At 44.8% G+C, this 27263-nt stretch overlaps 1 protein-coding gene across 1 annotated transcript in view; it reads right to left on the bottom strand.

The window, feature by feature from the left end:
* The window catches only part of LRP4 (LDL receptor related protein 4), a 62370-nt gene that overhangs the window by 16350 nt on the left and 18757 nt on the right, over positions 1-27263 (bottom strand). The window contains exons 2-20 of the mRNA XM_026849341.1: positions 25885-26077; positions 15920-16036; positions 13782-13895; positions 13225-13341; positions 11317-11445; positions 10860-10979; positions 10605-10730; positions 8204-8329; positions 7619-7753; positions 7295-7420; positions 6024-6254; positions 5573-5729; positions 4992-5209; positions 4477-4653; positions 3764-3886; positions 2835-3043; positions 2122-2203; positions 1369-1474; positions 231-432 (exon numbers count right to left, since the gene is read on the bottom strand). Coding sequence (XP_026705142.1) covers positions 231-432; positions 1369-1474; positions 2122-2203; positions 2835-3043; positions 3764-3886; positions 4477-4653; positions 4992-5209; positions 5573-5729; positions 6024-6254; positions 7295-7420; positions 7619-7753; positions 8204-8329; positions 10605-10730; positions 10860-10979; positions 11317-11445; positions 13225-13341; positions 13782-13895; positions 15920-16036; positions 25885-26077 — 2808 coding nt within the window. The remainder of the gene's footprint in view (positions 1-230; positions 433-1368; positions 1475-2121; positions 2204-2834; positions 3044-3763; positions 3887-4476; positions 4654-4991; positions 5210-5572; positions 5730-6023; positions 6255-7294; positions 7421-7618; positions 7754-8203; positions 8330-10604; positions 10731-10859; positions 10980-11316; positions 11446-13224; positions 13342-13781; positions 13896-15919; positions 16037-25884; positions 26078-27263) is intronic.

Here is a 27263-nt window from a genome sequence, read left to right on the forward strand (position 1 = left end):
GTCACAGAAAAAAGGAGAGTGACGAGGCAACATTAGCCCTCAGAAGGAGGTTCCCTCACACAGTTTGCAACTGAAAGGGAGCTCTTCTCTCCCAGTGAAAGCAGCTCAGCATGTCTTGATTTGGAGATTTCACTTTCAACTGGAAAGAGAGGCAGGGGCCATTAGCACTCTGTGCTCTAGGACTTACACCTCAGGCTTCCAGACTCCCTCCTCAGAGGTGGATTCCTTACCTTCCTGTGGCTTCCATCCAGACTGGCATACTCGATGGTCTTCATGCCTGCGTCTGCCCAGTACAAGCGCTGTGACTCATAGTCAATGGCCAAGCCATTAGGCCACGTCAGGTTGGAGGAAATGATCACCAAGCGGTTTGAGGCATCCATACCAGCACGCTCAATTTTCGGGCTGGCTCCCCAGTCAGTCCAGTACATGAACCTGAACAGAAGCCAAGAGAGAAGTGAATGTCCATGCTGCTTCACTGCCACTACAGCCAGGCAGTGTTACAGAGAAGCAAGAGAGCCTGGTGCCTTCAGGCCCTAGCAGGAAGAAGCATCAGACTAATATTGTAGTCAGGTCCAGCCTTAGGTTCTTGTAATGTGCCTAAGAACATACCAAAATTTATACATCTTCTATGGCCTATGGGCTGGCCTAATTACAACATGGAGGGAAGAGTTCAAGGTCTAAAAATTAACCAACTGGCTCTTTATACTCTTGTTGCATTGGTCTTCCAGTAATCCACCCAAAAAAAGAATAGCACACTTTTATTCAAGACCTTCAATGTTTCTAAAGCAATGGCTGGTAAGTTTTATCCTATCCACCCTATCCCCAGCTTCACAGGTCTTATGATTCAGAAGCAAAATTACTGAAACCTTTTGTTTCTGTTACTCAGGTTTGCTTTCCATGGCACAGCTGATCCCTCAATACTCTGACACAGTGCTCTGAAGTCAAGAGGCCACTGATGTTACAGCTTGCTTGGATCAGCAGTAATTTACCTGAGGAGATCCTTCTGACTGAACTCTGGTTGATAAGCAGAGAGCTTGAACACAAATTCAACACAGATGTGAAATAAAAAAAGAGGAAAGATCCAGATGGCCTCATTCTCAACATTTTTTGTACCACATCTTTAGTTATTATGTCCCCAGGAGAAACAAATGAAAGCACTGGCATTCCTGCAAGCTCTGCAGCAGAACAGGCAATTATCCCTGCTTATCTTGTTCCACTAGCATCCAAAATCAGGTCTCTAATTTCAGTCTTTGGCAGGACGTAGAACAGTGGCGCCAGAGAGAAAGAGAATTGCACAAAACCAAAGAAACTGAACGTCTTTAGACATGCAAGAATTGCCGTTTCATCCCGGAAGGAAGAATCTCTCACCCTCCAACAGGGTCCACCACGATATCTCTAGGTCTGTCTAGGTTCTCCCAGATTAGAACAGTTCTCATGGTCCCATCTGTGTTGGAGACCTCTATCCGATCTGTTCCTACAAAAGCCAAGAGACAGAATGAGAGAGAGACTGAAGACCTCTGGAATCACAAGAGCTAAGGTAAAAAACATCCATAGAGCAAAATACTCCTCCCCTCCATCCATCTCTGTTCACAACTGGAAGACAGGTAAGAAACATGGCTCCAAGTGTCACCTTCCATTAGATCTCTCAAGCCACCTCTGTGGCTGTCACTGATGCAGAGTCCTGTATGAATGTAAGTCAGCTCTTTCCTAAGTTCCCAAGGTATGAGAGAACAGCTAGAAAAGAATCACCTTCCTTACATCTCTCTGAACTATGACTCTCCGGCAGGGAACATCCTCCAAATACTACCTGCTGCACCCCAACATACACTGCTGGAAGATACATAAACACACACAATCACAAGCTCTGCAGGAAGACAACAGTGGTGCTTGACTTCTACTATAAACCTTTCTATAGAATTAGTACTGGGGATACTGCAGAGAGAATTAAGCTAAGGATTCCACTTCAGCTCCCGCTTTGTTAGAAGCACACGAGATGAAACTCCATTTTTTGCTAGACAGAAACAGACAAATGTGCAATGAGACAGAACTACCAGTCTGTTTTTCAGTTGTCATGACTAGTAAGGAAGACAGAAGCCTAGGTAAAGCAGAGGATCCCAGTACCTGCATCAGTCCAGTACAGTTTGTTGGTGACCCAGTCAATTGCCAGTCCAGCTGGACTTTCCAGGCTGGTGTCCACCACAACCTGAATGAAAACAAAAAGACAAAAATCCTTAGTGAGACTTGACTTTAGAAAAAAACCCTTGCCCAATGCACTACCCATTCACAAACAATGTTAACTTTCAAAAGGCAGAAGTCCAAGCAGAGCAATGCCATATGAGAGAGAACATTAAGGACTTAGAAGTTCAAATAAGTTTTATGTTTGGAGAAACATCTATTTTCATGTCTGTTCAAACCGCAACTCCAAACTCTGAACTCTGCTCCCCTCGTTTATGGCAACATTAGCCCAAGGGCACGTGCAAAAAGCATTCCCAAGGAGCGTGGCTCTTGTTCCAAATGCAGTACATAACAGAGGATTTAATACTTCTTCCTTTCAGATTTTAGAGCTACAACAAAGGAATTGACCACAGCTTACAAATTAATGTGCTTCATGTCCTAATTCAGGGTTTTCTATACAAGCAGAAACATACACCAAATTTGTGTATGAAGCATTCAGTTATTTCAGGCTCTTCTGAGCCAGAACTAGGTAAACTAATGAGCCACAAATCCAGCATGAACTGTGGCTCCTTGGAAGGCCAGTGTATCCCAGTGGCTTCAAATCTGATGCTCAAGGAGTCTCCTGGCTAGATGACCTCCACACATAGTTAACACTGTACCTCCTGGCTCGATCCATCCCATTTTGCTCGGCTGATTGAGTCGGTGCTAACATCTGTCCAGTAGACATAGTCATCCTTTGAGTCCCAGTCTAGAGCCACAGCGCTGCGAACATCGGCAAGGGGGATGACATCATCTGACAGGTCATCTGTGTCAAAGCTGATCCGACGGATGTCCATCCTTCGGGCAAAAAGCAGGAACTTGTCAAGACCTGATCAAAGGTCGAAAGGTCTTCTTTTAATTTCTCTAAGTTCAACAACACAGTGATAGACACAGACAATTCCCTGCTATATACAACCCTAACCACTTAGATCATCTCTCACTGGCAGGTCACAGCCCAGGATTTTACTGGTAGCAAAATATCACCAGGGCAGATGAGTAGAGTGGGTGGGCAGGGGGGGAACAGAGTAGTAGGGAACTGTCTCCTGGGGGTAACCTATGCTGAGGGAACAAAGTCAAACATATTCTTCCAAGAATGGCATAGACTTCCCTCCAAATCAAACAGCTATTTGAGAATAGCTCTTGAGATAGTTGGCCTAATCCTTCTACATGATTGCAAACTGAGATAAACCGTGTCAGTCAAGACAACTGAATTTTTTGTTCATCACTGACACAGCTCCTATGGGAGTTTTAGGGAAACAATCAGCTGTGATAAGCAAGATGGCACCAACAGCAGCCCTGAAATAAGGACCCAAGGATGGAGGTTCTCTGTATCCCCACCCATCAAGCCTAGAGAGGGAGAGGAAACCATCCCCTAGAGAGGGGAATGCATCAAAAAGGTGAAGCATCCTCTGGCAGGGGCCTTAATGCTACTAAATCAGTCTATCCAGCTGCATCTCCTTGGAAGCAACTGCTGCTGCCAACCCTCTTCCCAACCCTCTGCCACCCGCTGAACATCTGAGCATGCAGACTGTGGTCCCACCTCACTTACTCTGGGCGCAGGCATGGCTGCTGGTCTTGCGGAAGCCCGTGGGGCAGGCGCAGGTGTAATCCTTGCTGCTCGGCAGGCAGAGGTGAGTACAGCCCCCGTTGTTGGCCCCACAACGGTTTCTCCCTGCTCAAGTAGCCAAAGACAAAAACAACCACGCATAAAGCAAAGAGTAAAAGAAGGGAAGAACATCAGTCGAGGTGTCAAGACCCACATGGATAAGGTAACTTCTGGATAAACAAGTTAATGGAGAATAAGGAAATGTATAAACTAAAGCACTAACTCCATTTGTAGGGCTCAATTTTTAAACAAAGTATTTAACTCAATCCACTTCTAGAACAGATTATGGCAATTGAAGAGGAATAAGGGAGGTGTCGGTCATTACCAGTATGCACACATGACCTTTTCCCACTCCCAAAACAGCTCTTGCACAAACAAGCCATTTCTTACTACTTAAAACAAGTATTTCTTACTCCAAAGCCTCCACTCCCAGGTGTCAGCAGGGGGAGCTGTGGTAACACCTAACACCAGGTCACCAGCGATGAGGGACCTCAACTGAACTGCCAGATGGAGCAAGTTGTGAGGCAGCTCTGGGCCGAGGTGGGGGATCTGTCACTATGCTGGGTTCAGGCTTGCCATCCCCCTGCTTTACAAGGTGGTGGGTGGCAGCAGGTCTTCCAGTGGCTCAAACAGGTCTCTACCCTCTCTGCAGTTACCTGCTGGCTGGCGCTGAGGATGCAGCGTGTGGATGTCCATCGGGAAATGGAGTTTGTTGCGGATGATCTCCTGGTTCTTGCCTGTGAATTTGTTGGCACTGTTGATGCTCTTGGTGTGCCAGTCAGTCCAGTACAAACTGTCCTCAAACACGGTGATAGCAAATGGGTGTGGGAGGCCTGTAACAGACATCCAATACAGGGATATAATCAGGTCCAACAGGACTCAGGCTAGCAGGAAGACAAGGGAAAGCTTTCCACTGCCCCTTTGGCCTTGCCACAGTCAATCTGCTCAAATCCACCTTACACTAATATAACAGACAATTCCTCTCTCCTATCCACTGAACACTGGGCAGCAAAATGCATCCCTCAGCGGTGGCAGAATTCATCCCACAGTGAAAGAACAGAAGGCAAGCATAGACACAGGAGCCAGTGGCTTTGAAACTCAAAAGTAGCACTGTGCTACTCCGTCTTCTTAACTGCAGAGAGCACTCCCCATACATAGCCTTGTTACTTACCTTGGCTAATAACAGCCTTCCTATTCCGCCCATCGAGGTCAGCCCTCTCAATGACATGATGTTTGGCATCCACCCAGTACATTCGATGTCCTGCATAGTCAATGGTCAGCCCATTGGGCCAGAAGAGGTGTGTGTCCGCAATGATGCGGCGGTTAGAACCATCCATGTTGGAATACTCAATGCGGGGAGTGTTGCCCCAGTCAGTCCAGTAGATAGTGCTGGAGGAGACAGGAAGAGACCAGCTAGAAAACTCATATCCCACATACTGCACCCAGTATTGCACCCTTTCAGGGCAAAACAGTATCAGTCCTGTGACCTCAAGCATGAGACTGGGTCACAGCCATGGGAGAAGTGATGGCTAGCAAGGTAACACCCAGCACCTTCAGGCTGGCAAAACCTGAAGGGTCCAGAATAGGATTAGGACTCTGAAGGCCCCCAGCTTTGCCAGGTTCCCCAAACTGGCAGCACCAAATAAAAGCTTGAGCCCAGAGGCAGCCTTTGTGACCAAGGATGTGGGTTTTCAAAGTTCACCTGGGAACACTTGCATGGAGGGCTCACTAGGGTCCTACATTTTCACTCACCCTTCCATAGGATGTAGGGCAATTGCTCGGGGCTTCTCCAGGTTCTGCCACAAAAGCACTTTCCTGTGAGTCCCATCCAAGTTTGCTACTTCAATTCGAGATGTCCCGGAGTCCGTCCAGTATAATTTGTCATGGATCCAGTCAATAGCAAGTCCACCTATCTCCAGGGTAGAATTAAGCACAGAATGAAACCAGGAGCATGATCTGCTCAGAAACATAGTTCCCTTTCCCTCTCAGCCTCAGAAGAGACCCAGTTCAGTCCTCCTATCTCTTCTCCCATCAGCCAAAATTAACTCCAGGGGCACAGTGATCTCACACCCATTCCATCTAACCCCATCCCCTTTGCTCCAGGTGATGCACTCCATTTTGAGTGCTGGGTACGCACTTTTCTCCACTCACCCACCCCTATTCTCACACCATGGTCAGTTTTGCCTTTTTTGTGGTGACGCACCTGGGCTTTCCAGCCCCGTGGAAACCACCTCCTCTGCATTGCTACCATTCAGATTGGCCCTCATGATGCGATCGAGAGTGACATCAGACCAAAACACCAGCTCCTTGCTGTGGTGGAAGTCAAGGGCAATGGCATTTTCCAGGTTGTTCAGGAGAAGCGTATACTCTGAGCGATGAGGCAATACTTGTCGGATATCAATTCGATTGGCAAAGAGCAGCACCGGCTCTGGCCCTGAGAATACACAGGAAGACCACATTAGAGTACTTTGACAGGACCCTGCCTACCATTCCCCCTGCACCAAGACTCAGAACATAGTTTTGCAGTATTGTCAGCAAGAAATCAACTCCCAAGTGCAAAACACTTTAGAGAGTTGTTTTCACATCCTCGACACACAGTCCTAACTCAAAGATGAGCAGTTTTTAAACTTTTTGGCAAACATTCACTCAGCAAGAAGTGAACAATCCAGGTTCCACCTAAGCCAGCCAAGCTCTGAAACCATACCACTAGGCAGCCATTTGGCAGCTGGACTATAGTTTCCTTTTCCTATATTTATCTCCTAACCATACGAACACACATGCTCTACTACATCTTCTACTACAGACAAGACACAGTTAAAATCTGCCTCAGACAGATATAAACTCAGCAGGTACATCCAGTGCAGAGGAAAAAGAAAAGAAAAATAAAAAATCCACCAATATTAACATCCTTTATGGATTTCTTTAGGGGAATTCTTAATGAAATCTTAATTCTTTAAATGGAATTTCTAATTCCTCAATGTCTACATTAAATGAGCTGAGGAATAAAGTTAACCAAGTATATAGATGCCCTTAAAAACCAGCAGATGTCCATACAGTAGCCTTACACAGCGTTCAGGACTAGTGACCAGAATCAAGGCTCAAACCACAGGAAGGTGTGATGCAGCCTCACTGACTGGAAAGTTGAAGACACTTCCCAAACAGAGACAGAGGCAGGAGGCTGGTTTTATTCCAGTGTCTGGGTCACCAGAAATGTCAAGGGACTAAGAAAAGAAGGCAAGGGCTGTCCTGCTGGCAGAGAAAGGAAACAGTGAAGTATCTCTCCATGGTCAAAATCACACAAAATATTCCCAGGCATTCAGAACAATTTAATACAAATCCAAGTACTTCCTTTTCCTCACATCTTGGCTTGATGAACAGCATAATGCTGCCAATGACAAATGTTGCCATCAGAGACAAAATTATGAGAACTGGTCCGATATGCACACACCAGAGTAAGGTTCCACTCCTCCTTACCTAGAGCTTTGCAGCTACGCTTGTCAGGCCGCAGCTCGTAGCCTTGCTCACACCAGCACTGGAAGCCACCTTCACTGTTGGTACAGCCTTGGCTGCAGTAACCTTCTTCAGCACATTCGTTCACATCTGCATGTTACAGACAAAGGGATAAAGTCACCATTAGATCACCAACGAGCCAGGCAATCTCACTTATGCTTTCTTCTTTCTTCTTACTTCTGCTTTCTTCTTACTTCTGCTTTCACGCTCTGATTTGCACCCTATCATAGCCATTAACTTCAAGCACATCAAAGCAGCAGGGAAGGGGCTACTGCTCCAAAAACCCACCTTGGCATGATCGGCCATCTTCCAGGAGCCTGTAACCTGTGTGGCAGGTGCACTGCACCATCCCTCGTACCATCTGGCACTTCTGAGTACAGCCACCGTTGTTGACATTGCAGTTCTCCTCCCCAGTTCGTGGACCTGCGAAAGGAACACATGAAGATAACCGAGCTGAAACCACTAGGCAGCTGCTTGGGCCCTCAGCTGTTAAGCAGCAGTCACCCTTCAGAATAGGCTGAGCAAGAGGGGGAGGACACAGACTGTGCTGGAAGCTGCCTCTTCACAGTCAGAACTCTTCCCTGCAGGCCACAACTAAAAGGGACAATGAAGCTCAGAATAATATGCTTTTAGGATTCACTCTCTCTGCAGACAAACTTTGATACCCAAGATCAAAATCTTCTCCCCTTTATTCCTTGTCTGCAGTATGTAATTTGGCAAAACAACCAAGGTCGTTTTCCTCAGACTTCAACTCTCTCCCATTATCGCAGCTCAGGATTTCTTCCTTACACACATCCTTCAGCAACACCAGATAAGACTCCTACACATCACAGTGCTTCCATTTATGTTTAAGACTGAACTTGGAGGACTTACGGCAGTTTTGATGTGGGCTCTCATCACTGCCATCTCCACAATCATTTGCTCCATTGCACAGCTTCCTCTGGCCAATACAACGCCCATTCTCACACAGGAACTGGTCTGGGGCGCACTGAGGGGTCCCTGCAATAGAAGAAGGGGAACGTAAGCCCATCACAGCTTAGTGATGGAACAACACTCATGGTGAAGAACATTTTCTAAGATACAAGCTCTACATATGAGCACAAATCCATGACCTCCTCTTTTCTTGAATTCAGCTCATCTTGCACTCCTTACTGCTCCACTTATCTTTATGCCGATTTGGAGGCCTGCAAACTCTCCTCCAGACTAAGTTCAGTGTTGATTTATTGTGAAGTTCTATTTAGTTTCTCTCAGAATGACTGGAAGATCTTGGCTTAGTTCCCTTTGGTTCCAGATTCCACAACCCTCCTCTGTTGCATATGCTGAGTAGTCAGTTCCTCACTTTAATCATGTAATATGTCACCCCAGCATGGCCACGGATCTTAAACCTGCCTAGGAATGAGCGTCTTGTCCAGCCCTAACTGCACTGCAATGGACTTGGAATGAGATTTACATGCATCCTTGAAATCTGAGCTCAGGCAACAGGATTTCACACATGAGCTACATGCTTCAACTGCTGTTGGCAGGAAGACTCTACAGAATTCTTGTAAGCAAAGTAATACTGTTTGCAGGGACTTTGCCAATCTGATTGTTTCTTCAGCAATAACTGCACTGTCCTGTTGCCTTTTATTTCTCGTACTCTTAAGATGACTTAGTGGTTTCCAAATCATCACCCTCTGATAATGCTAGGAAGACAACAGGACAATACAGTTATCAGCAAAGAAACAATTAGACAGGCGGACTGCCAGCATGGAAAAGGGAAGTTGTGAGATTAACAAGTACAACTAAGAACTAACGGACACTCCAGCTGGGAACATAAAACCAAATCACAAGCAGATTCACTTTTCAGAGCACAGGAATGCTTTACATGAATAACTCTGAAACTTGGACTGCATTTGTCATATTGAACATAAAGATCCTTACATCAGCTGATCTCCTATATTCTAGGAATCTTCTCTCTATGGCCAATAAAAATATAATTCTGCTCTAAATCCAAGAGGTGACACAGGATTTGAACTCTTGCTATAGACATTGAGCCAGCACACGTTCTTCTTGGAAGCCCTAATTTTTACCTGCTGACTATCACCATAGACCTGATGCAGAACTGCACAACTGACCTTACAGTAACAATAGCTGTACTCAACCACACTGGGCTTGGTTTGAGGTGGAGAGGTTGAACTTCAGAGGCTCTGAAAGCTGGACTGGGCTTCTGGGTGACAACTATTCTTTCAATACCTCTAAATACCTTTGTTATCAGGATGAGGAAACAGGGTTACCAGCTTGTCTTTAAGCACAATTGTTTTTTCCGGGACCACCATCATCTCCTGTATACTGGTACTCAAGAGAGCTGACCAGTCTAGAGCAGCTGCTCTCGAATGTCTACGAAGTGTGCCTCCTCAAGTTATCTAAGTTCAGCTGTCCCTATAGAACACCAACTCTCCCCTCCTCAACAAGCCCAAACAAATGGTACAGATTCACAAATCCCTTTTGTCACCCCTAAATCCATTGTTTAAAATACACTGATCCAGAAGGATCAGTATGCACACCTGGACTCCACTCACTGGGATGAATTCATAGACCAGTACACAAGTACACACTATTCCTCAACAAGGCCTACAAGCATCCTGAAGGATTTAAGGAAAATAGAAGATCCTAGACATTCCTTGAATCCTACTATAAACTAGGGTCTGCTGAAACCCTCCTCTTCTCCATAACCGCTATTATGTAACAGAATGGCTATATGTGAAATGGTTACTAGAAAGAGATATTCACAAGCAAATATCTAAGGGGGAAGCTGACACCCTTCACTGCTAATACAAAGGCTTTATCTTTCACTTCCATAAAATGCCCTTTTTGATTCCACTACCTGCTAGAATTGCTTGGCAACTTCACAAGGCAACATAAAAACTATCCAGAACTATCTAGAAGGCATGAGTTACACATAGTCCATTTGACACGAGGTAGCAACTTTGCACACTATTAATGTTTCCAAGTCTGAATGGAATCGTCTCAGAGCTCTGTGGTAATTCACAGTGTAGGGTCAGGATAGAAACACACAGGGATCTGATATTTGACCAGAAAACACCATCACTTAAGTAAGTTTAATCACACAGACCTACACCTGTTCGCCAGTGAGTAAGACAGCCTATAGATACCATTCTTTGGGAAGGACAGAAACTCTAGGCTGAACTCAGTGAAGCAATCCAAAAGAAACCTCACTACCTATCACCTCCAGGATGGAAATATTATCTATAGGCAGCAAGACAGCAGGCCAAACCTGTGTTCTCACAGTTCTCCTCATCACTGTTGTCAGAGCAGTCGTCTTCCCCATCACAACGCCAGGACAGACGGACACAGCGCCCTGATTTACAGCGGAACTGGTCAGCTGTGCACATAGATGTAGCTGAGGGACCAAGAAAGAACATTAGATGAGCAAGAAGGATCAGAAGAGACCCAGTTCCAAAGCTAACAGTCCCAAACGCTCTTTTGCATCTGCAGAAACTGAACGCTTCCACCAGTTCCCAGCACTCACTGCAGTTCCTCTCATCAGACTGGTCATCACAGTCGAAATCTCCATCACACCTCCAGCCGGCGTTAATGCACAGACCACTGTTGCACATGAACTCTCCAGAGCGACAAGGCTGGTGAGATGCTGCAGAGATGGTAAAGAATATAAAGACCAAACTCAGACCAATGTAACATCCCCAAAGCCCCCAGCACCACCCTTACATTCCTCTATTGTGGAACTTGGTCCTGAATAGACTCCTCCTGGAAACTGCTTTAATTCCTGTATGCAGAAGTGTGTTGACTACACAGTTTCCATCACTATTCTTACTTCCCCGAGTTAAAAAATAAATAATGACAGACAGTTTAAGTGTGAATAATTCGATTTGTGTCTACACTGCAACCCCTCTCCAGCCAATGCAAAATCCATTTATAGTTTTCCAACTCAGATGCTTGGACCAGTGTATCACCCTGCACTAACTTACAGCAGTCAGATTCATCAGACCAGTCGCCACAGTCATCGTCGCCATCACAGTGGTAGATGTCCAAGATGCAGCGTCCATATGCACACTGGAACTCCTCCAAGCTGCAGGTGGCAGCTGGAACATCTGATGCTAACAAGGGAATCAATGAAAAAACGCCTGAGGTGACAGAGCACAACCCAGTTTAGATGCAACCTTCTCAGTCTAATAACAGACTAGCAAGTATTCAGTGGAAAGGTTTTTGAAATTACTAGCCATTGTTGCATCTCTGCATGACTTGTATTACTGAAAGTTGAATGCTGTTTGTGCTTCACTGAGAGGCAGGTTAAACCTATGAAGAGATCCGTGCAGACAATTCACAAAAAATTAAAGAATTAAAAAATAATAATTAAAAAAATTACATAGGAAGTTAGTCTATAAACACTAACTTTTCAAGAGCCATCAAGCTCTAGAGAAGGAAACATCTATGAAGACAGAAGTGTTGATGGGAAAGCAATAAAAAAGATCCAGAAGTGTCACCTTCCATCTTATGCTGGAGACACTATGTCTTAGTGCCCTCCAGAAAATGTTAAAATTATTCATTAAACCTGAAAAATAAAGATACCCCTTGGAGAAGCTTTATATTAAGGTTTGAGGCATGTCACAATGCAAGGTTAAAGTCTGTAATGATTCCTTTACCATTTTAATAAAAATAATCACTTGAAGACCAAAGGAAACAAGCAAGCAACAATGTGCCCAGGACTGCACCTAACTTCTGAGGATTTCCCCTAACTTTTCTCTCAAGCAGTCACCAAAACAACCCGTGTCTTATCAGTAGGGAGCACTGCCACACAGATGACCCTGGGCAAAGCCCAACAAACTTACAGTCAAGGATTTGCCCACTGTTCTCTGTTCAACAGTACATTATGTGGGAAGGGATGAAGAATATTTTGAGTCCCACACAACAGAATCTGACACCTCTTCTCATTCTATCCAGAGAATGAACTGCATATTTCAGGCATATGAATCTTCCAACTGAGAAGTTCTGAAAATAAATTCATTAAGCAAAAAGAAAGACTGAGGGTCTGGGAAGCAAACTACACTGGCCTCTCCAACCTGAAGTAGTGGGCACAACCTGTAGGCATGCAGTAAGAGTTTTAGTCCAGTGAATATCCAGTGGCTGGATACTAAAATGCATGTTAACGTGTGCTTTGCCAAAGGAGCCTGAAAGGAGTGTTTGGATCTCTTTGAGGAGAAAACAGTCAGTGACTTAAAATCTCATGGAATGTGATTCAATTATAACACACACACCCCCGAAAGAAACATACACGCACAAAAAAAAAAAAAAAAAAAAACAAAAAGCCTGTGAAGGTGGAAGAGAAAACAACTGCTGTGGGCTCTCACGGGCCCCCTTCCCCATCAGTCACTTTTCAGACAATGTTCTGCATAAAGCACCCCAGTGAAGAGAGGCTGGTCAGGCAGGCAGCCCCCGCAGTGTGCCAGCCAGGGACGTGCAGTCCCTGAGGATGCTGTCAGTGGGCAGAACCCCCCCGAGAAATTTCAGGCAGGAATCATACAAGAGGAAAGTGAAGGGAACAGTTTCATCACCTTACCCCCTGCTGATCAACTCCTACAGCTCTATACAGAGCTGCATTCAGTAAAGCATAAGCCTTCTGCTCTGACTCAAGGTCACAGAGCCATGGGAAGGAACAGAGAAGCAGCCAGGCACAGATGAAGTATGCCTGTGAGGTAACACAAGAGATAGACCATTCTCTTGTGCCCTCTGGGGTAGGCAACAGAAGGCAGCATAGCTGCCAGTACAGGCAGGACTAACTCAGTTTTGATCTCTGCTGCAAAAAAAATGTGCCAAACGCCAAGCAGCAGGTCCAAAAGGGCTATTTCCTGTGGTTACAAAGCATGGAGAGCACTTACGGCAATTCTCTTCATCAGAGCCATCCTTGCAGTCTGTGTCACCATCACAGAACCAGTGCTCAGCTATGCAGCTACCGTCACTGCAACGGAACTCCTTCTCCGAGCACTTTCTCATATCTGCAGAGACAGCAATGCAAACAAAGCCTTGGCTTTTCCCAAGAGTACACAGGAAACAAATGCACCATGCTCCTGAAGCTCCTAGGGCACCCACAAACAAGACTGCTTGTTAAACCATACATACCCGTGTCATGCAGTGCCTGAGCAAAACCAGCATTTAACTGACACAGAGTGCTGGATTCAGTAGGAATCCACGGGACTTCATAATGGCATGTCAACAAATAACAGGTCTCAAGTGATTTTTGCCTGGCAGGTAAGCCACACAGCCCAAGGGCCCAAGCAGCCAGCCCTGAGAATGAAACATCCTACAAGCTCAGCCCAGACGAGCCAGCTGTGAGCCCTCGACATGCCCAGGGGATCCTAGAACTGCACAGGCTGGAGTCTGTGCAACCCCTTTTAAAGCACTGGCAGGGCGGTATTTGTAGGGCCACATTACTCACCACACTGCTCATCGCTGTTGTCGCCACAGTCATTGTCACCATCACAGTGCCACAGGCTGCGGATGCAGTATCCGTTCTGACATGAGAACTCATCTTCCTCACATTCTCGTGGAGCTGTAGGGACACAATCGAGGTAAGTTGAAGGCAAGTCAAGAAGATTTACCTTACAGAACACCAAATCTATGACATGTTACAAATCGAGCAACATCATGCTCCAAGGACACTGCGAAGTTGGAGAGCTGATTGCCCTTCCCCTAACAATACCAGGAGGGTCACTGTGAGATCTCTCGAGTGTCTCCCTGCTGCTCCATCCACAAATCAATAGTACAGACTCTAAAACTTGAGAACACAGGTTGGAGAAAGTACCTGGAACAGAGAGAGCGAGCCACCCACCCTGTGCTGGTACTCTAGCACAGCCTCAAGCCAGGTTCAAGAGATCCCTGCACAGAAAAAAGGCAATCCAGGTCTCTTTTTAAAGGAATTAATAGGCCCTCTCATTATCTAACAAATAATTGCTGGTAGAATTACACCTCCACCTTCTTTTCACAACAATGCCAAAGCTATCTTCAAAGGAAAGGAAATGAAATGCTCATTGAAAAGGGAGAAAGAAAACTTAAACTTCATCTTCTGAACACCTCAGTATTTGCAACCTCATTCTGCCCTCTTTACCAGTCTTCTAAGGAAGCTTGTCTGCAGACTAGTGAGGAAAGGGACTTCAAATTAGCACCTGAGGACCTCAATCCAACAGAAACCCTTCCTATGGTTACGTGCCAGTCTGAACAAGCCCCTAGGAGTCTCTTATTCAGAGTCTTGCCTGCCTCCTTCCATTAGTCTCCAAATCTCTTGATCACAGCCTTTTCCACTATTGTCTTAGATATTAGGACATTACAACTTTTTCTGAAAAACAGAAGACCAAACAGACCCAAACCTATACCTTTGTTTCATCAAAATCTTTGAATAGACTGAAAAACTGAGCTTAGTCCTACAATCCAGAGCATCACACAGGATGTCAAACCCCTGAACCTCTCTTCCCAGCCCTCTGCACAAAAGGGCAGGCAAAGATCAGAGGCGTACCGATCAAAAAGTGAATCCATTTCCACTCAAGTATTGCACATGGAATACTTTACAGCCAGGAGCTTTATTTCTGCACTTCTTGAGATGCGATTCCTCCATCAGAGCCACTATGGAGCACCATGCACACAACTTTTGTGGAATTCAAGGGCTGTAAAGCCATGCTTATCTCAAGCAGAGAAAACAGTTTCACTCCTACCGCAGCCTGATGCCAGCCCCAGCAACCAGTGCAGTTTCAGAGAAGCTGGAGCTCCAGTGCTACATAACACGCTGGTTCTCTGGGATGTACTGCCAAGTATAGACCTGACAATTTGCTGTGGAGAAGTTGTATCCCTGAACACCTTTTGCTAATGGAAGCCAACCACAAGTAACCCTTGTCCTCAACACAAAAGGGGGAAAGGAGGGGGCTGAACTCCAAAGACTCAGGCAAAATCCCCTCCATTTTAATAACCTGTAGAAGCACAACAGCAGTGCTCACAGCTAGCAGTCTGCCATGGCAGCTCTTGTGAAGTTGGTGCCTCACATGGCAGCAGACACTCAGCTTGCAGGGTAACCAGTCCCTGTGTGGGCTGCATCCCTACAGCACCTCCCTCTCCTCAGGGAGCTCTGTTTGAAGGGAGAGGATGCTGGGGACAGCCCAGCATAGCAGAAAAGTCAGACAGTGGAACCTGAGGCCACAGGAAGTCAGCCAGACAGGCAGTTCAGAAGGATTTGGCAGGGGTTAGGTGTTTCCATGATCAGGGGAGGACACGAAGAGCTCAGCTCAGGGAAGTGCTTCATGGGACATTAAATAGCAAAGCTGCGGGGCATAAACGGTTCTCCAGCTGGATGGAGAAGCATCCCCTCCCCCAGAAGACGCAGCTGAACAGTAAGCCAGGTGCCAAGGTGGCAGAGCTTAAGGACATCAAGTACACACCTCTGCCAGCGGCAGGATATAGGTTATTACAAGTCAAAGGTCTGATTCAGTAGATAAACTCTTACATTTCTCTAACAAAAAGGGTCAACTTTCCCCAGCCATGGCAGGCAGGCACTTCACCCACCCTCTCCCCCTCAGAGAGGTGACTTACGGCAGTCCTGTTCATCAGAATCATCCTCACAGTCATTGTCTCCATCGCAGACCCACGACCGGCGGATACACTTCCCGTTGTCACAGTGGAAGTCCAAGGGGGAGCAGGTGGGCAGCACTGCAACAGCAAAGAAATACCTCATGGAGCTACAGCCAGCTTCCTTCCTGAAAGCAAGGTTCCTTCCCTCCTGAATGAGGGGGTTACATCTCTTAGAAACAAAAGACATAAAATTTCAAGTTACAAGAAGAGCTGTTCCTCAGTGGAGGGGCAGGGTAGGTCTGCAGCTTGGCAGTCTCTCCTCCCCAGAGAAGCACTGACCTTTCCACAAGGAAGTAGCCACCAACATTCCCCCACTGAGTTCCTTGTTTCTCTTTCATCAGCAAGCCTGCTGTCCTCCCATAACTGCAATTGTTTTATAATAAGCAAAATTACATTATCACTATCTTTCCTGCACACTTCCCAGTGCAGTCTATCCTGTTTTTATTATGCAGCGAGTTCTTTAGAGTGAGAACTATCAGAAGCAATGTTTTGGGGAACAGGATTTTGCAAGGTACATGCTACAGGGTGTTTTCCAGCACAGGGACTCTGCCAGCATTTCTGTCTTACAAACCTCCAAGGAGAAGCTTAGAGGCAGGAATCCACGCCTGGGGATAATTTGCTGTACCTCAGGCATGGGCAATAGAGTCTAAACCCTGCTAGAGGTCTCCAAAAGGGACAGAGGAGGTGGGCAGACATGGGATGATGCTTGCCTACACAGGAGTCTGCTGGCAGTGAATGGGAACCACAAATCCACAGTGTTTGAAGAGGCTTGGAGCCACAAAGCTAGAATTCAAGGGGAAGCATCAGCCCTGTCCTTCCCCCCACAGATGAGAGGAACACTCAACCCCAGGAGGTTCATGCTTTTAAATGCTGCCAGCTGTGGTAAGGAAGGGGCTGCACAAGACTGTTCCTGACAGGTGTGTTCTCCAAAGAACAAGGTTTGCTCAGCAATGCAAGGGGGTAAAGACTGGAGAGGCCAGCGCCTGAAACCCTTTCATCCCAGCCCAAGCTTGCCGAAAGCATTGCCCATCTGTCACCAGGCGGACCAGCCCTTTTCTGTTATGCTGCTACTTTTTCCCCTGCCAACACTACCCTGGAGGTGGGAGCGCAAGCGGAGGGAGGCAGGTAAAAGAAGGTGAAGACAGCAGCCACATACACAAGGAGGAGGATTTAACAGGGAGAACAAATTGTCACATTTTGAGCTTTTCCAGCTTCCCCAACCCTTCATTTCCTCTTGGCCCAGGACTGCTGCCACTGTCCTGTGAAAGCAGCATGGATTAAACTATACAGAATCATTCACTTCTCTTTATAGCAAGTCCTCCAACACTTCTCACCAAGGACCTGTGCAAAAAGCCGCCTACCCTAAGAATACTAGAGCAGTTAAATTCAGACTTGCTCTAATATATCTTTTCTTAACCACAAATTCGGATCATCTTCTCAGCCATTCACGCAGTACAGCAGGCATAGGCATCTCTGCATCTGAGAAGACATCACAGCAGATATCACCACTCTCAACACTGAACCTCGCTCTAGGTGACAAAACACAGAATCTGGCACTGTCCCTTAGGAAAAGGTTCTTCCCATCATGTCCCAGATGCCCCATGCAGGTATATGTGCAGGTCAGAGCCAGCTATTTCTAGGCTCCAAAAAGGTATGAAGGACAAGGCAGCATACAAACCTGTATTTTCACCCCACAGATTTGAGCACTCCCTGCTCTTCCAACGGCTCACCTGGTTCCTTACATTGTGCTTTCTCTGAGCTCCCCTGTGCTGCTGCATCAAACTAGAGAGGGAGCTTCCCCTTCTTTAGCAGGGCAGGCAGAAAGGGAAAACACTCCAGTTCTCAAACTCTGCTTCCAAACAAAAGCAAGACAGATCTTTGGATTCAGAGGGTCAGTCCCACAGATGAGCCCTCTCTCCCCCAAGCACACTGAGGAAACCTTTCCCGGCCTCAGCTGCAGTTTCAGGACTAAGACCATCCCCCCCGACATATGCTTTTCTGTTTGCTCTCCCCAGTCCCAGCATGACTAATCACCAAAGGACTGCACAGGAGCCACCTGGAAGGGAATTTCCATGCTCACTCTCCAGGGGAGAATTCTTCAGGCTCCCAGAGGGTTAGGCCATTAGCGCTGGTTCAGAGCCGATACCATTATCCCACTGAACTGCTGGATCCCTTCATGAGCTAAGGACACAAAATGAAATTCCACCCCTGCAGGGAGCAGTTCAGCCAATTTCATACTCCCCCTAAATATAAAAATTGAGCTTCAAACACAAGGGAGGGGGAGCAGGGGAAAGAGGCCAAAACACAAACTGCCACATACAAAGGAGGACCTAATTCCCACCCCAGCAGACTGCAAGTGTGTGCCAGCCCAGACAACACCAGGGGGGAGGTAAATCCCCTTCTACAGGAGCTCTCCTTTAAAGGAGGAAGAAAAAACACAAACCCACTTTAAGATAAAAAAACCTAATGAATGAAGGCTGATGTCTCACAGACCAGAGGAACTGCCAATGGGATCAGGGCAGGGATCCACGTAAACTCGTAACCTGAATCTAATAATGGTCAGAAACAGATGCTTCAAAGAAAAATGCAAGAGATTCTGGGAGCAGCTTTCACACGGGGGCAGTCTCTTCCTAAGGCCCTCTTCCCAGCTCTGCTCCCCCAAGCCACTATCCCTTCTCCCCATTAAAAACTGCCTACACAAAAACATTCCCATGTTTCCTTCTACTCATTCCAAACACATCAGGCTTCAGTTCCACTGTACACCCCTTTCCTCAAGGGTTGTTATTATTCAGCCCTTCTGTTGGTCATTTATTACTTCATATTTTGATGAATTTTATTCCTATGGAGTTAAAGCTGAGGGCATACCACTAGCCTAGAGTTAATGTTCAGTACTGTTGTAAATATATCCAAAGTGTTTGGAAACTTGAAGTTAAGAGGAAATTCAAAAGTTAAGGGGTCACACTTAGGACATTCAAACAACCTCCACTATATTTTGCCCTGAAATCATGGAGCAGCTATACAATGTGTAAGCGTATTGCTTTAACTCATATAACTCACATTAAAAACCACACTTTCATGGTCAAGAGTACATGGCAACACAAATGAGGCAGCAGGAACTCCTTTCACAGCCAGAGATGGAGCAAGACTTCTCAGGACAAGCTGGACTAGCATCTAGAAGACTGGAAACAGAACCCCTGTATTCTCTTCCCAGTCTGATATTGATACTTGCATGACAATAGGACAGTTCTGTCTCTTTAGCCCCACTTCCCCAACTTGTAAAATGAAGGATATTTATTATTTCCTCAGAAAGCTCTAAATCCTTCTTAGGCATCACTGCCACTGGTGAGAAAGTAATTGCAGATTGCAGCAACACACTTTCACCACTACTCATAGCAGGATTAGGTAATGCAACAGAAACACAGTTAAACCTCATCGCCCCCCTTCCCTGCTCAATTCCAGGGATCTCTCTAGATCTGTGCAAACAAACAATATTTTCCTAGAAGAGATGTGCAAAGGCAAGTCTGAGGATGGAGTTGAAGACAGAAAAATGCCCAGATAGGGACTAACCCGCCTCCCCAGGCAGAGCAGAAAGTCAGGGTGAGGAAAAAGCCCAAGGAAGGGAGCCGGTGGGAAGAGCTGGGCTGCGCAGTGATAGCCCAAGAGAGCACATCTGTCAACTGACAACGAGCAACACAAAAAGGCCTTTGAACTTCCAACCATTTCCCTGAGCTCATCCCTCTGCATGGTCACACTGGACATCATCCAAGGTTTCAGCAAAGCTAGGTCTATCATAAGCCTGCTATTCCTCCCCCCTCTCCCAACTCCTATTACACAGGGCGCTCTTTTATGGCCAAGCAGAAAGGGAAGGGGGAGGGCAGGGGAAAAAGGAAGTTTATAAGGTGAAACGCAGACTGAATCACGTCCCACTGTCCTTTGAACACTTTATCCCTGTTGCTTGTGGTAAGCAGGTTGCTTTGTACCCAAGGACAGTGAGCAACTGGTGTTCACAGCCCTGGAGCACAGCCGTTTGAACAATACTGCTTGTTTAATTAGACAACCTCTTGGTCATGTGAAGAATGATAATTTAATTTTAAAAATAAATACAAACAAAAAATAAATTCATGCTACCTATATTAGAAACAACTGCAGCCTGACCCCCAGCTATGTCCACACTTGTGCATGTGTATGAGGACATACATACACACAAACATAGATCTGTAGCACAGTGGGCAGTAAGTCCAGAAACAAAAATAAAGGACATTAGTGCACTCTCAGGAATAAATAGGAAACGCTGAATTTTACTAACTATGTTTTGGAAAATCTAGTTTCAGAATAGCATAAAGTGTTTCCAATCACACTGCTGTTCAGTATTTAAGGATGTTGCTGGTCAAAAGAAAAAAAAAGAAAAAAAATAAAAATAGTATTGGCACCCAATCTTTCACAGCCCTTTGATCACAAGCGCTCTGCCTGAGGGGGTACTGCATTAATTCTGACACCTTTTAAAGGAAACACACATAGTCCAAGTCCAATAAAATGACAAGCATGGTTGTAGATATGGAACTGGTGTCTTTCCGAGAGAAGCTCTTGTCAAGAGTTCCTAATTAGTAAAAGTTGAAGTGTAGAAGGTAAGCTTCACCTGAGCTCTTGCAACTGATCTCAAGACTGGTGATTAAGTGAAAGGCAGAGGCAAGATGATTTTTTCAAAGTTTCCATTCATTTTAGCAAAAGACCTCTGAGATTTTTATCCTCACATCACCTCAAAAAATTTTGTTGTGAGACTGATAATCAGGCCATACTGATAGGCTCGTTCCTGGCAAGGTAGGGAGCTTTTCCTGTGCTTGAATGAGTTGTAGCTCAACAGGTACTGCCTAAATTGCCCAATGAGATGAGAAACAACAGACTGCTTTCAGTAAGCTTTAAGGTAAAAGGAAGAAATGCTTCTTCAGTCCCTTTCAATGAAAAAGTACTGTACAACGGTGCATGGAGCTAAGCAAGCAAGTCTATGTCCCAAGGAGCTACACATGTAGACGCTGATTGGGTATGATACAGATACAAAATTCAGAGTAAGAAGGCTCTACCAGGGAATGGTTACAAGGGGATTTGGTCTATCTTAGGAGAAACTGAACTATTTATCAATCCTCAGGCCAAGTTTACTCAGTTGTCCTTTCACCCTTGCCACAGGAAGTAAGACTCATTCACACCACGCTGGACTTCAAAGCGCATGCAGGAGGGCAGAATGAAAACCATTCCTCTGCTCGCATGCGGCTTTCGTTAGGGACAGTCCAAAGCAGCCTCTGTTGGCACAAGGCAGGAAGGCAACTGAGCTACTCTGTGCATGTGTAGCAAGGGCTTCCAAGCCAGACACTGTCAGCAAGCCAGGGAGCCGACACCAGAGAAAGTCTATGAAGCTGGCATGACAGCTGGGAGGTTGCTTATTGCTATTATTACTACAGCACTCTGGCTTGTAAACATGATCCGGAGCAGGAAGCAAACATGTCACTGAATAATTGCCTCCCATCACAGCAGGACTTCAGATTTGCAATAAAAACAGTTCCTGTCACAGCGAGGTAAGCAGAGGCAGGGCTCTCCCAAAAATGATAGGAAAATACCTATGAGAGACAGACGTTCCAAGGACACCAATACACGTGAAAAACATCTGGGGTGCACAGAAAGGGTAACAGTTGAGGAAAAACAGTGCAACTGACCAAAAAGTGGGCATTTGTTTTATAGTTTGTAACAGAACACCAAAAAAAGAAAAAAATCAAACAAAAAAAATCAAAACCCCAAACCCACACATTTTAAGAATTTACACCAAAACTAAAAATCTCACAAAAGGAAGAAGTGTTCCCTGTGTCTGCTCTTGTTTTCCATAGCTGCAGATCCTCTCACTCACTGCCAAGTATCTTGCTGCTCCCCCATTTTTTTTCTTCACACAATATATTTCAAGCTATCTGTCATTCTTCAACTGAAATGATAAATTACGAGTTCAAGGCAAGAAAATTGCATTAATATAGAATTTAGTAAACTCCAATCAACTACTTAAGCATATGCAGTGCCACACAGACACAGAAGCAAGATTAAACCTTGACTTGCTAAAGTAATTTTCACTTTTCCCCCCACCCTGTGTTTCTCTCTTGCTTGATTAGGGGTCCAGCAGTCCAGTGTCTTCCCATTCTCTCAATGAAGTAGACAGAACTCTCTCAGGAACTCATTCTTGTTGCTGTATCAGCTTACACTATACATATGAGCTGACACACTGAAGGAAAAGTAGACCTTAAGCATGGTTTCCATCTCTGGAAAGTTAGGACATTCACAGAAGAAAAAAGAAAATCATGTAACTCTAAAATTAACTTGCAGCGGAGCAGTGGAAATGTGGGATCGCTTGTAATTGCTTCTGTTCACTCTTCTGATCAGACTTCTACTTGAGGATATTATAATTCCTGCCTTTAAAACTCAGCTGTACTTCCATACACTGCTGAAAAGAAATCCCAACAGCTTTAGCGTCTCAGAAGAGTCTAAGTGGTTGCAGAGACTTAGGTTCATGAATCAGAACAGACCACTGGACTTACCCCAGCTTGAAGACTAGCCCCATGGTTTTTGAGGAATCTCACTAATTTTTTAACTAGTCCTTTAATATACCTGGGGCTTGTACAATGACTTCATCAGGACAACCCAAACCTACAGCTCTGTATTTGTATTAAAAAGGAATTCACCAATTTCAGACCTGGTTTAAGAAAATAAATCAAATTCAAAACAGAGAAGTTGTCCAAAATTTCACTCCAACCAGAACACTCTATGCATGCCACAGACAGATAAGAAAGAAAATCTGTGAACTGACCATTCTCATGTACTATGTGCAAGCACCAGTGCTGATTTGTGAGGAGCTTAAATTGATTTAAAGTTCAAGCTGCTGTATGAGCCAAGGGGCTCATACCCCACCCCTGTGCTCTTGCATTCCTGATGCCTTCTTTATGGCACAGTCAGCAAACAGATCAAATGGAAAGTTAACCCCAGAAATGAGTACACCTTCACAAGGCTCCTGGATGCCAAACAAAAGAGAGGAATTTTAGCAAGCGATCTGCTCTAGCAAGAAGTTTCAGTGCCATAATAACTAAGCAATACAGAAAATAGCACAGACAGCTACCAAAAACCTACACTGTGGAGCTGACCTAGTTCTTGCAAGCTAACAATAATATATCACATACCTGGACTCATAATGAGCAGCTACTCAGAACAAGATTCAGCAGGCTTAATGGAATAAGTGTTCCTAGGGCCCCTCCACTGTAACCTTGCACGTGTGTGCTGAAGCCAGGCACTTAATTCTATAGAGTCCTTAGCCCCATTGCTCAACTTCCATTTTTGCTTTCTTCTTTCCACTAAATTGCACTCCGAGTACTTCTGGCTGTCAGCTGAAAAAGTTCTATTTGTATTTATTCTACTACAAAGCAATATTTTAAAAGGCAGCTCATATTTTAGTCCTTCCCCTTGAGTCATTTTTCTACTCTGTATAAATGGAGCTATCTCCCCTCCCATCTAATCAAACCTACTGTCCTCTGTACACGCTAGCTTACCTCTCTCTCTAAATTGCAGAGACCTACAGTACAAGTCATATTCTGAATGAGAGGTGTAAGCATTCCTATCTGACATGTGCTGTTTTCTAGGCAGCTCCCTTTGCCTTGTTAGAAACTGAAAATTGAAGAAAGGCAGAAGTCAAACCCAGTTCCTACATTCTCTGCCTCTACGTTATAGACTTCCCAACTTCCAGTGCCTAAGAGTATCAGCAGGTTGATCACAGTTCACTGCTAGTCCCTCCTTTGCACAGCTTCCATTCAAATCCATATGGGCCAGATTTCCTCAATATATTAGGGATACATCATAACCACAGCTTTACCATGCAAGACCAAAAGTTTTGTCTTGCCCAGGCCATGGAGAAAGACATGATGCACCAGTAAATGCCACGAGAAGAAGTGTAAGAACATAGCATGCAAGGAAATGCTCTTCCTCAGAAGACATATCTGCCTGTTTGCAGTACAAAGACATCCCAAACAAGAGGTGGCATATTAATCTTCCAACAGCCCTCAGTGGATTTTACATCCATGAACTTGTCAGATTGCTTTCTGAAAATGTTTGAAGTCTCAGAATCAATGTTTTGTGGCAGGGAGATCCACAGCTTAAGTATATGTTCTATGAACAAGCAACTCTTGTTAGCTTTGAACCAACTCCTGATAGTTCTGTGGAAGGTCTTATCCCTCCTGCCCCCCAATCCTACCATGCCTGCTTAGCTTAAAAACCCTTGTTGCTGGACTTTGTTGAAGTACAAAGTAGACCTTATCAACAAGTATCCCTTGTCTAAATTGTTACTGATTCTTCCAGTGTTCCAATAGATTTGTGAAGCATGACTTCTCCTTACAAACACCACCCTCCCTAAAACCAAAACAGCACACCAAAAAAATTCCCTCCCAAACAACCCCTAGCTTCCACCACCACCACAAAAACCCACCAAAAAAATCCTCCCCTTCCTCTGTGCTCAGTAAGAAGCCAGCAAAACCAGTTTAATTACCGGATATGCCTTACCTCACTAAGCCCCTCATTCTTATCAACTTCTCCTTTTTCAACCTATGCAGTTGAGTACAATCTCCCCTCTCCTGCTCTTTTGAGGTTTTCATACTATTTCTTCAGTTCCCTGATCCTCATCTCCCCTTTCTTAGGCATGGCAAGTTTTCAAATTTGCACTTTTCTCCATTGGATGTAAACATGTAGGTTTTCCTTCCTCCTTCTTCGATTTCTCCAGTTAAGGTCAATTCCTTGCCCAATAACCCTTTCACTAATCTTCTTTAAACCTTTAAGCATGGATCACCTCAGTTTGGAGGTAAGCTATTTTCAAAACACCATTTTCACCCAAGGTCTTCCACATTACCCACTATTTGCAAAAACACAGGAAACACAAAGTGAGAAGAAAACAAATTTGCACAAAGCTGGGTTGAGATCTCCCACACTTAAGGAGAAGAAGAGATCCTCCAAAACAATATTTCATGGATGAAGAAAGCTCCTTTCCTTAAAGCAGTCAACAGTGGAAATCAGAAGAAAGCTCCTTTCCTTAAAGCAGTCAACAGTGGAAATCAGGGAAGGCTAGAGAAACATCCAACAGGAGAAGATAAATTCTTCAATCATGCTCATTGATAGAAGCCTTACATCTTCAGCTCTAAGCAAACTTTTGGGAAAGGAGTTCCACAAAACTGGGCCTTCAACTCTACCACAGTCTGTGGAATCCAAAGAGATGAGATAAAAAAGCAACTTGCTTGTGGCTCCATGGAAAGAGATTTTCTCCATTTATATCGTGCTAAACCCACTAAGAGTGACACTTCATATCAGTTCTCACCTAGCTGGGCTCAGCTACACAGATGCTCATGCTATGCAAATACACAGCTGCCAGGTGACTCCTCTCAGCAGATCCCAAGACCAGTGAGTGTTGATTACAGTGCTTACCCTTCCTTCCCTTCATAGGGCAGCCAGGACAGAAACTAGAATGTTACTTTTAAGAGGGCAGACACCCTCAATACACTTCTTCAAACTGCTTACTGATTTTCCATTAATACTTATAGAAAAAACATATAATTTAATTCACAGATAGCACTTTTGCAAAGGTGGGGAAAAAGACGCACTTCCCTCTGTTCTTTCCCTCTAAAACGTTCACATCCAACAGCCATCTAAATCCAGCTTCAAAAGTTAGTTGTGCTTTCACTGTGCTTTGTGTCAGTAGACATTGCCTCTGTTAGGCTCCGAGTACTTAAGTCAATCAAAAGTATGTTATCTACAGTCTTAAACATTTGCAATATAAAAACTAGGATGTGACTGTAAAATAGAAGCACCCGCTGAGAAAGAGACATTCAATTTTCACAAACACTAGTCAAGAACAGTATTCTTACTGCAGCCATCTTCATCACTGTGGTCCCCACAGTCATTGTCTCCATCACATTGCCACTGAGCAGGGATGCATGTGCATTCACCGAAAGCACTGACAGCACATGTAAAATGATTACGTCCACAGGAGCATTCAGTGCTACTTGTAACATCTGTAAAGGAACAAACAAAGAAAAAAAGTATTTTGAAGAGATCCGTCTATTTTAGGGTAAATGCATTAAATACAAGGTGACGCCACAGTTTTTCTCCATGTACACACTTCAGGTATGAACACATGCTCTACTTCAAAGGAAAACATTCACCCCCCTCACACTGTTGAAATAGGTACCGTGCAGGGTTTCCTGGAATAGGGCTATTTGCGGGCAACAGCAAATAGCAACCTGACAAAACGAGACTTGGGAATCAGCTGAAAAATAACTCTGCACTAGTCATAATCAAATTCAAGGAATCACAGGCATCAGAACATCCTTTTCATTTTACAAACTGGGGCTTCTCCTAGAGCACAGTGCTGCTGCTGCTGCTCCACTTAGTTCTGACACCATGACAGAAGGGACGGCAAAGGGTCTACTTCAGAGAGTTATCTGGGGTCTTCGCCAGACCCTGAACTTTCTAGATGGAAAACCTTTTACATGTCACCGGTTTTGACATTTCAGACTCCAGTGAAAATAGAAAAATAAAAAATATATCCTTATTTACCTGTAGAGATTGAACTGTGACATTATCCTGTGCATAACTGACATTTATAAAAGCAAGAGAAGAGGATTTTCAACTCTACAAACTGACCAAAAGAAATGCAGTCCAAATGTCAACATATAATCTGATAAAAACATTTTATTCCAGCCTTAAAGTTAACTTAAGGAGCTCCCAACCCTTTTTCTCCCCTCTCCCAGCGACAGAACAATACTCTGCACAACTCTTGACACTCACCCCCGTGCAAATACAACTCGTTATTATATTATCTCACATGTTCTCTTAATAAATCTCTGCCTTGAGAAAAAACAGGCTATAGCCCACCTCTTGAAAAGGTCATGCCTAAACTTCTGTCTGATATTAGCTAGACAATCTATATAATCAATATTACTGCTAAACAAATGATTATTCCATCTATCAACACCCCCAGTCTGTGACTGGATTCTTTTTGCATAGTTTCTTCTTTCTGCAATTCAAACCTGAAGTTCTCAGATTAAACAATAGATGACAAGACGTATAAAAGGATACCTGCCCTGAGCAGTAGTTATATACATCCTGAATTATTTGCAGACTTTTTGATCCCATTTGTTACACCCAGTGTATCTGTGATGAACCATGAGCTCTAGTAACTTCAGAAAAAAAAAAAACCACAACCTGAAAAAACACACCAAAACACCCACAGTCCTCATAACAT

This window comes from Athene cunicularia, assembly GCF_003259725.1.
Source record: "Athene cunicularia isolate RWA chromosome 5 unlocalized genomic scaffold, athCun1 chr5_part1, whole genome shotgun sequence".
In the NCBI taxonomy this organism is placed as follows: Eukaryota; Metazoa; Chordata; class Aves; order Strigiformes; family Strigidae; genus Athene; species Athene cunicularia.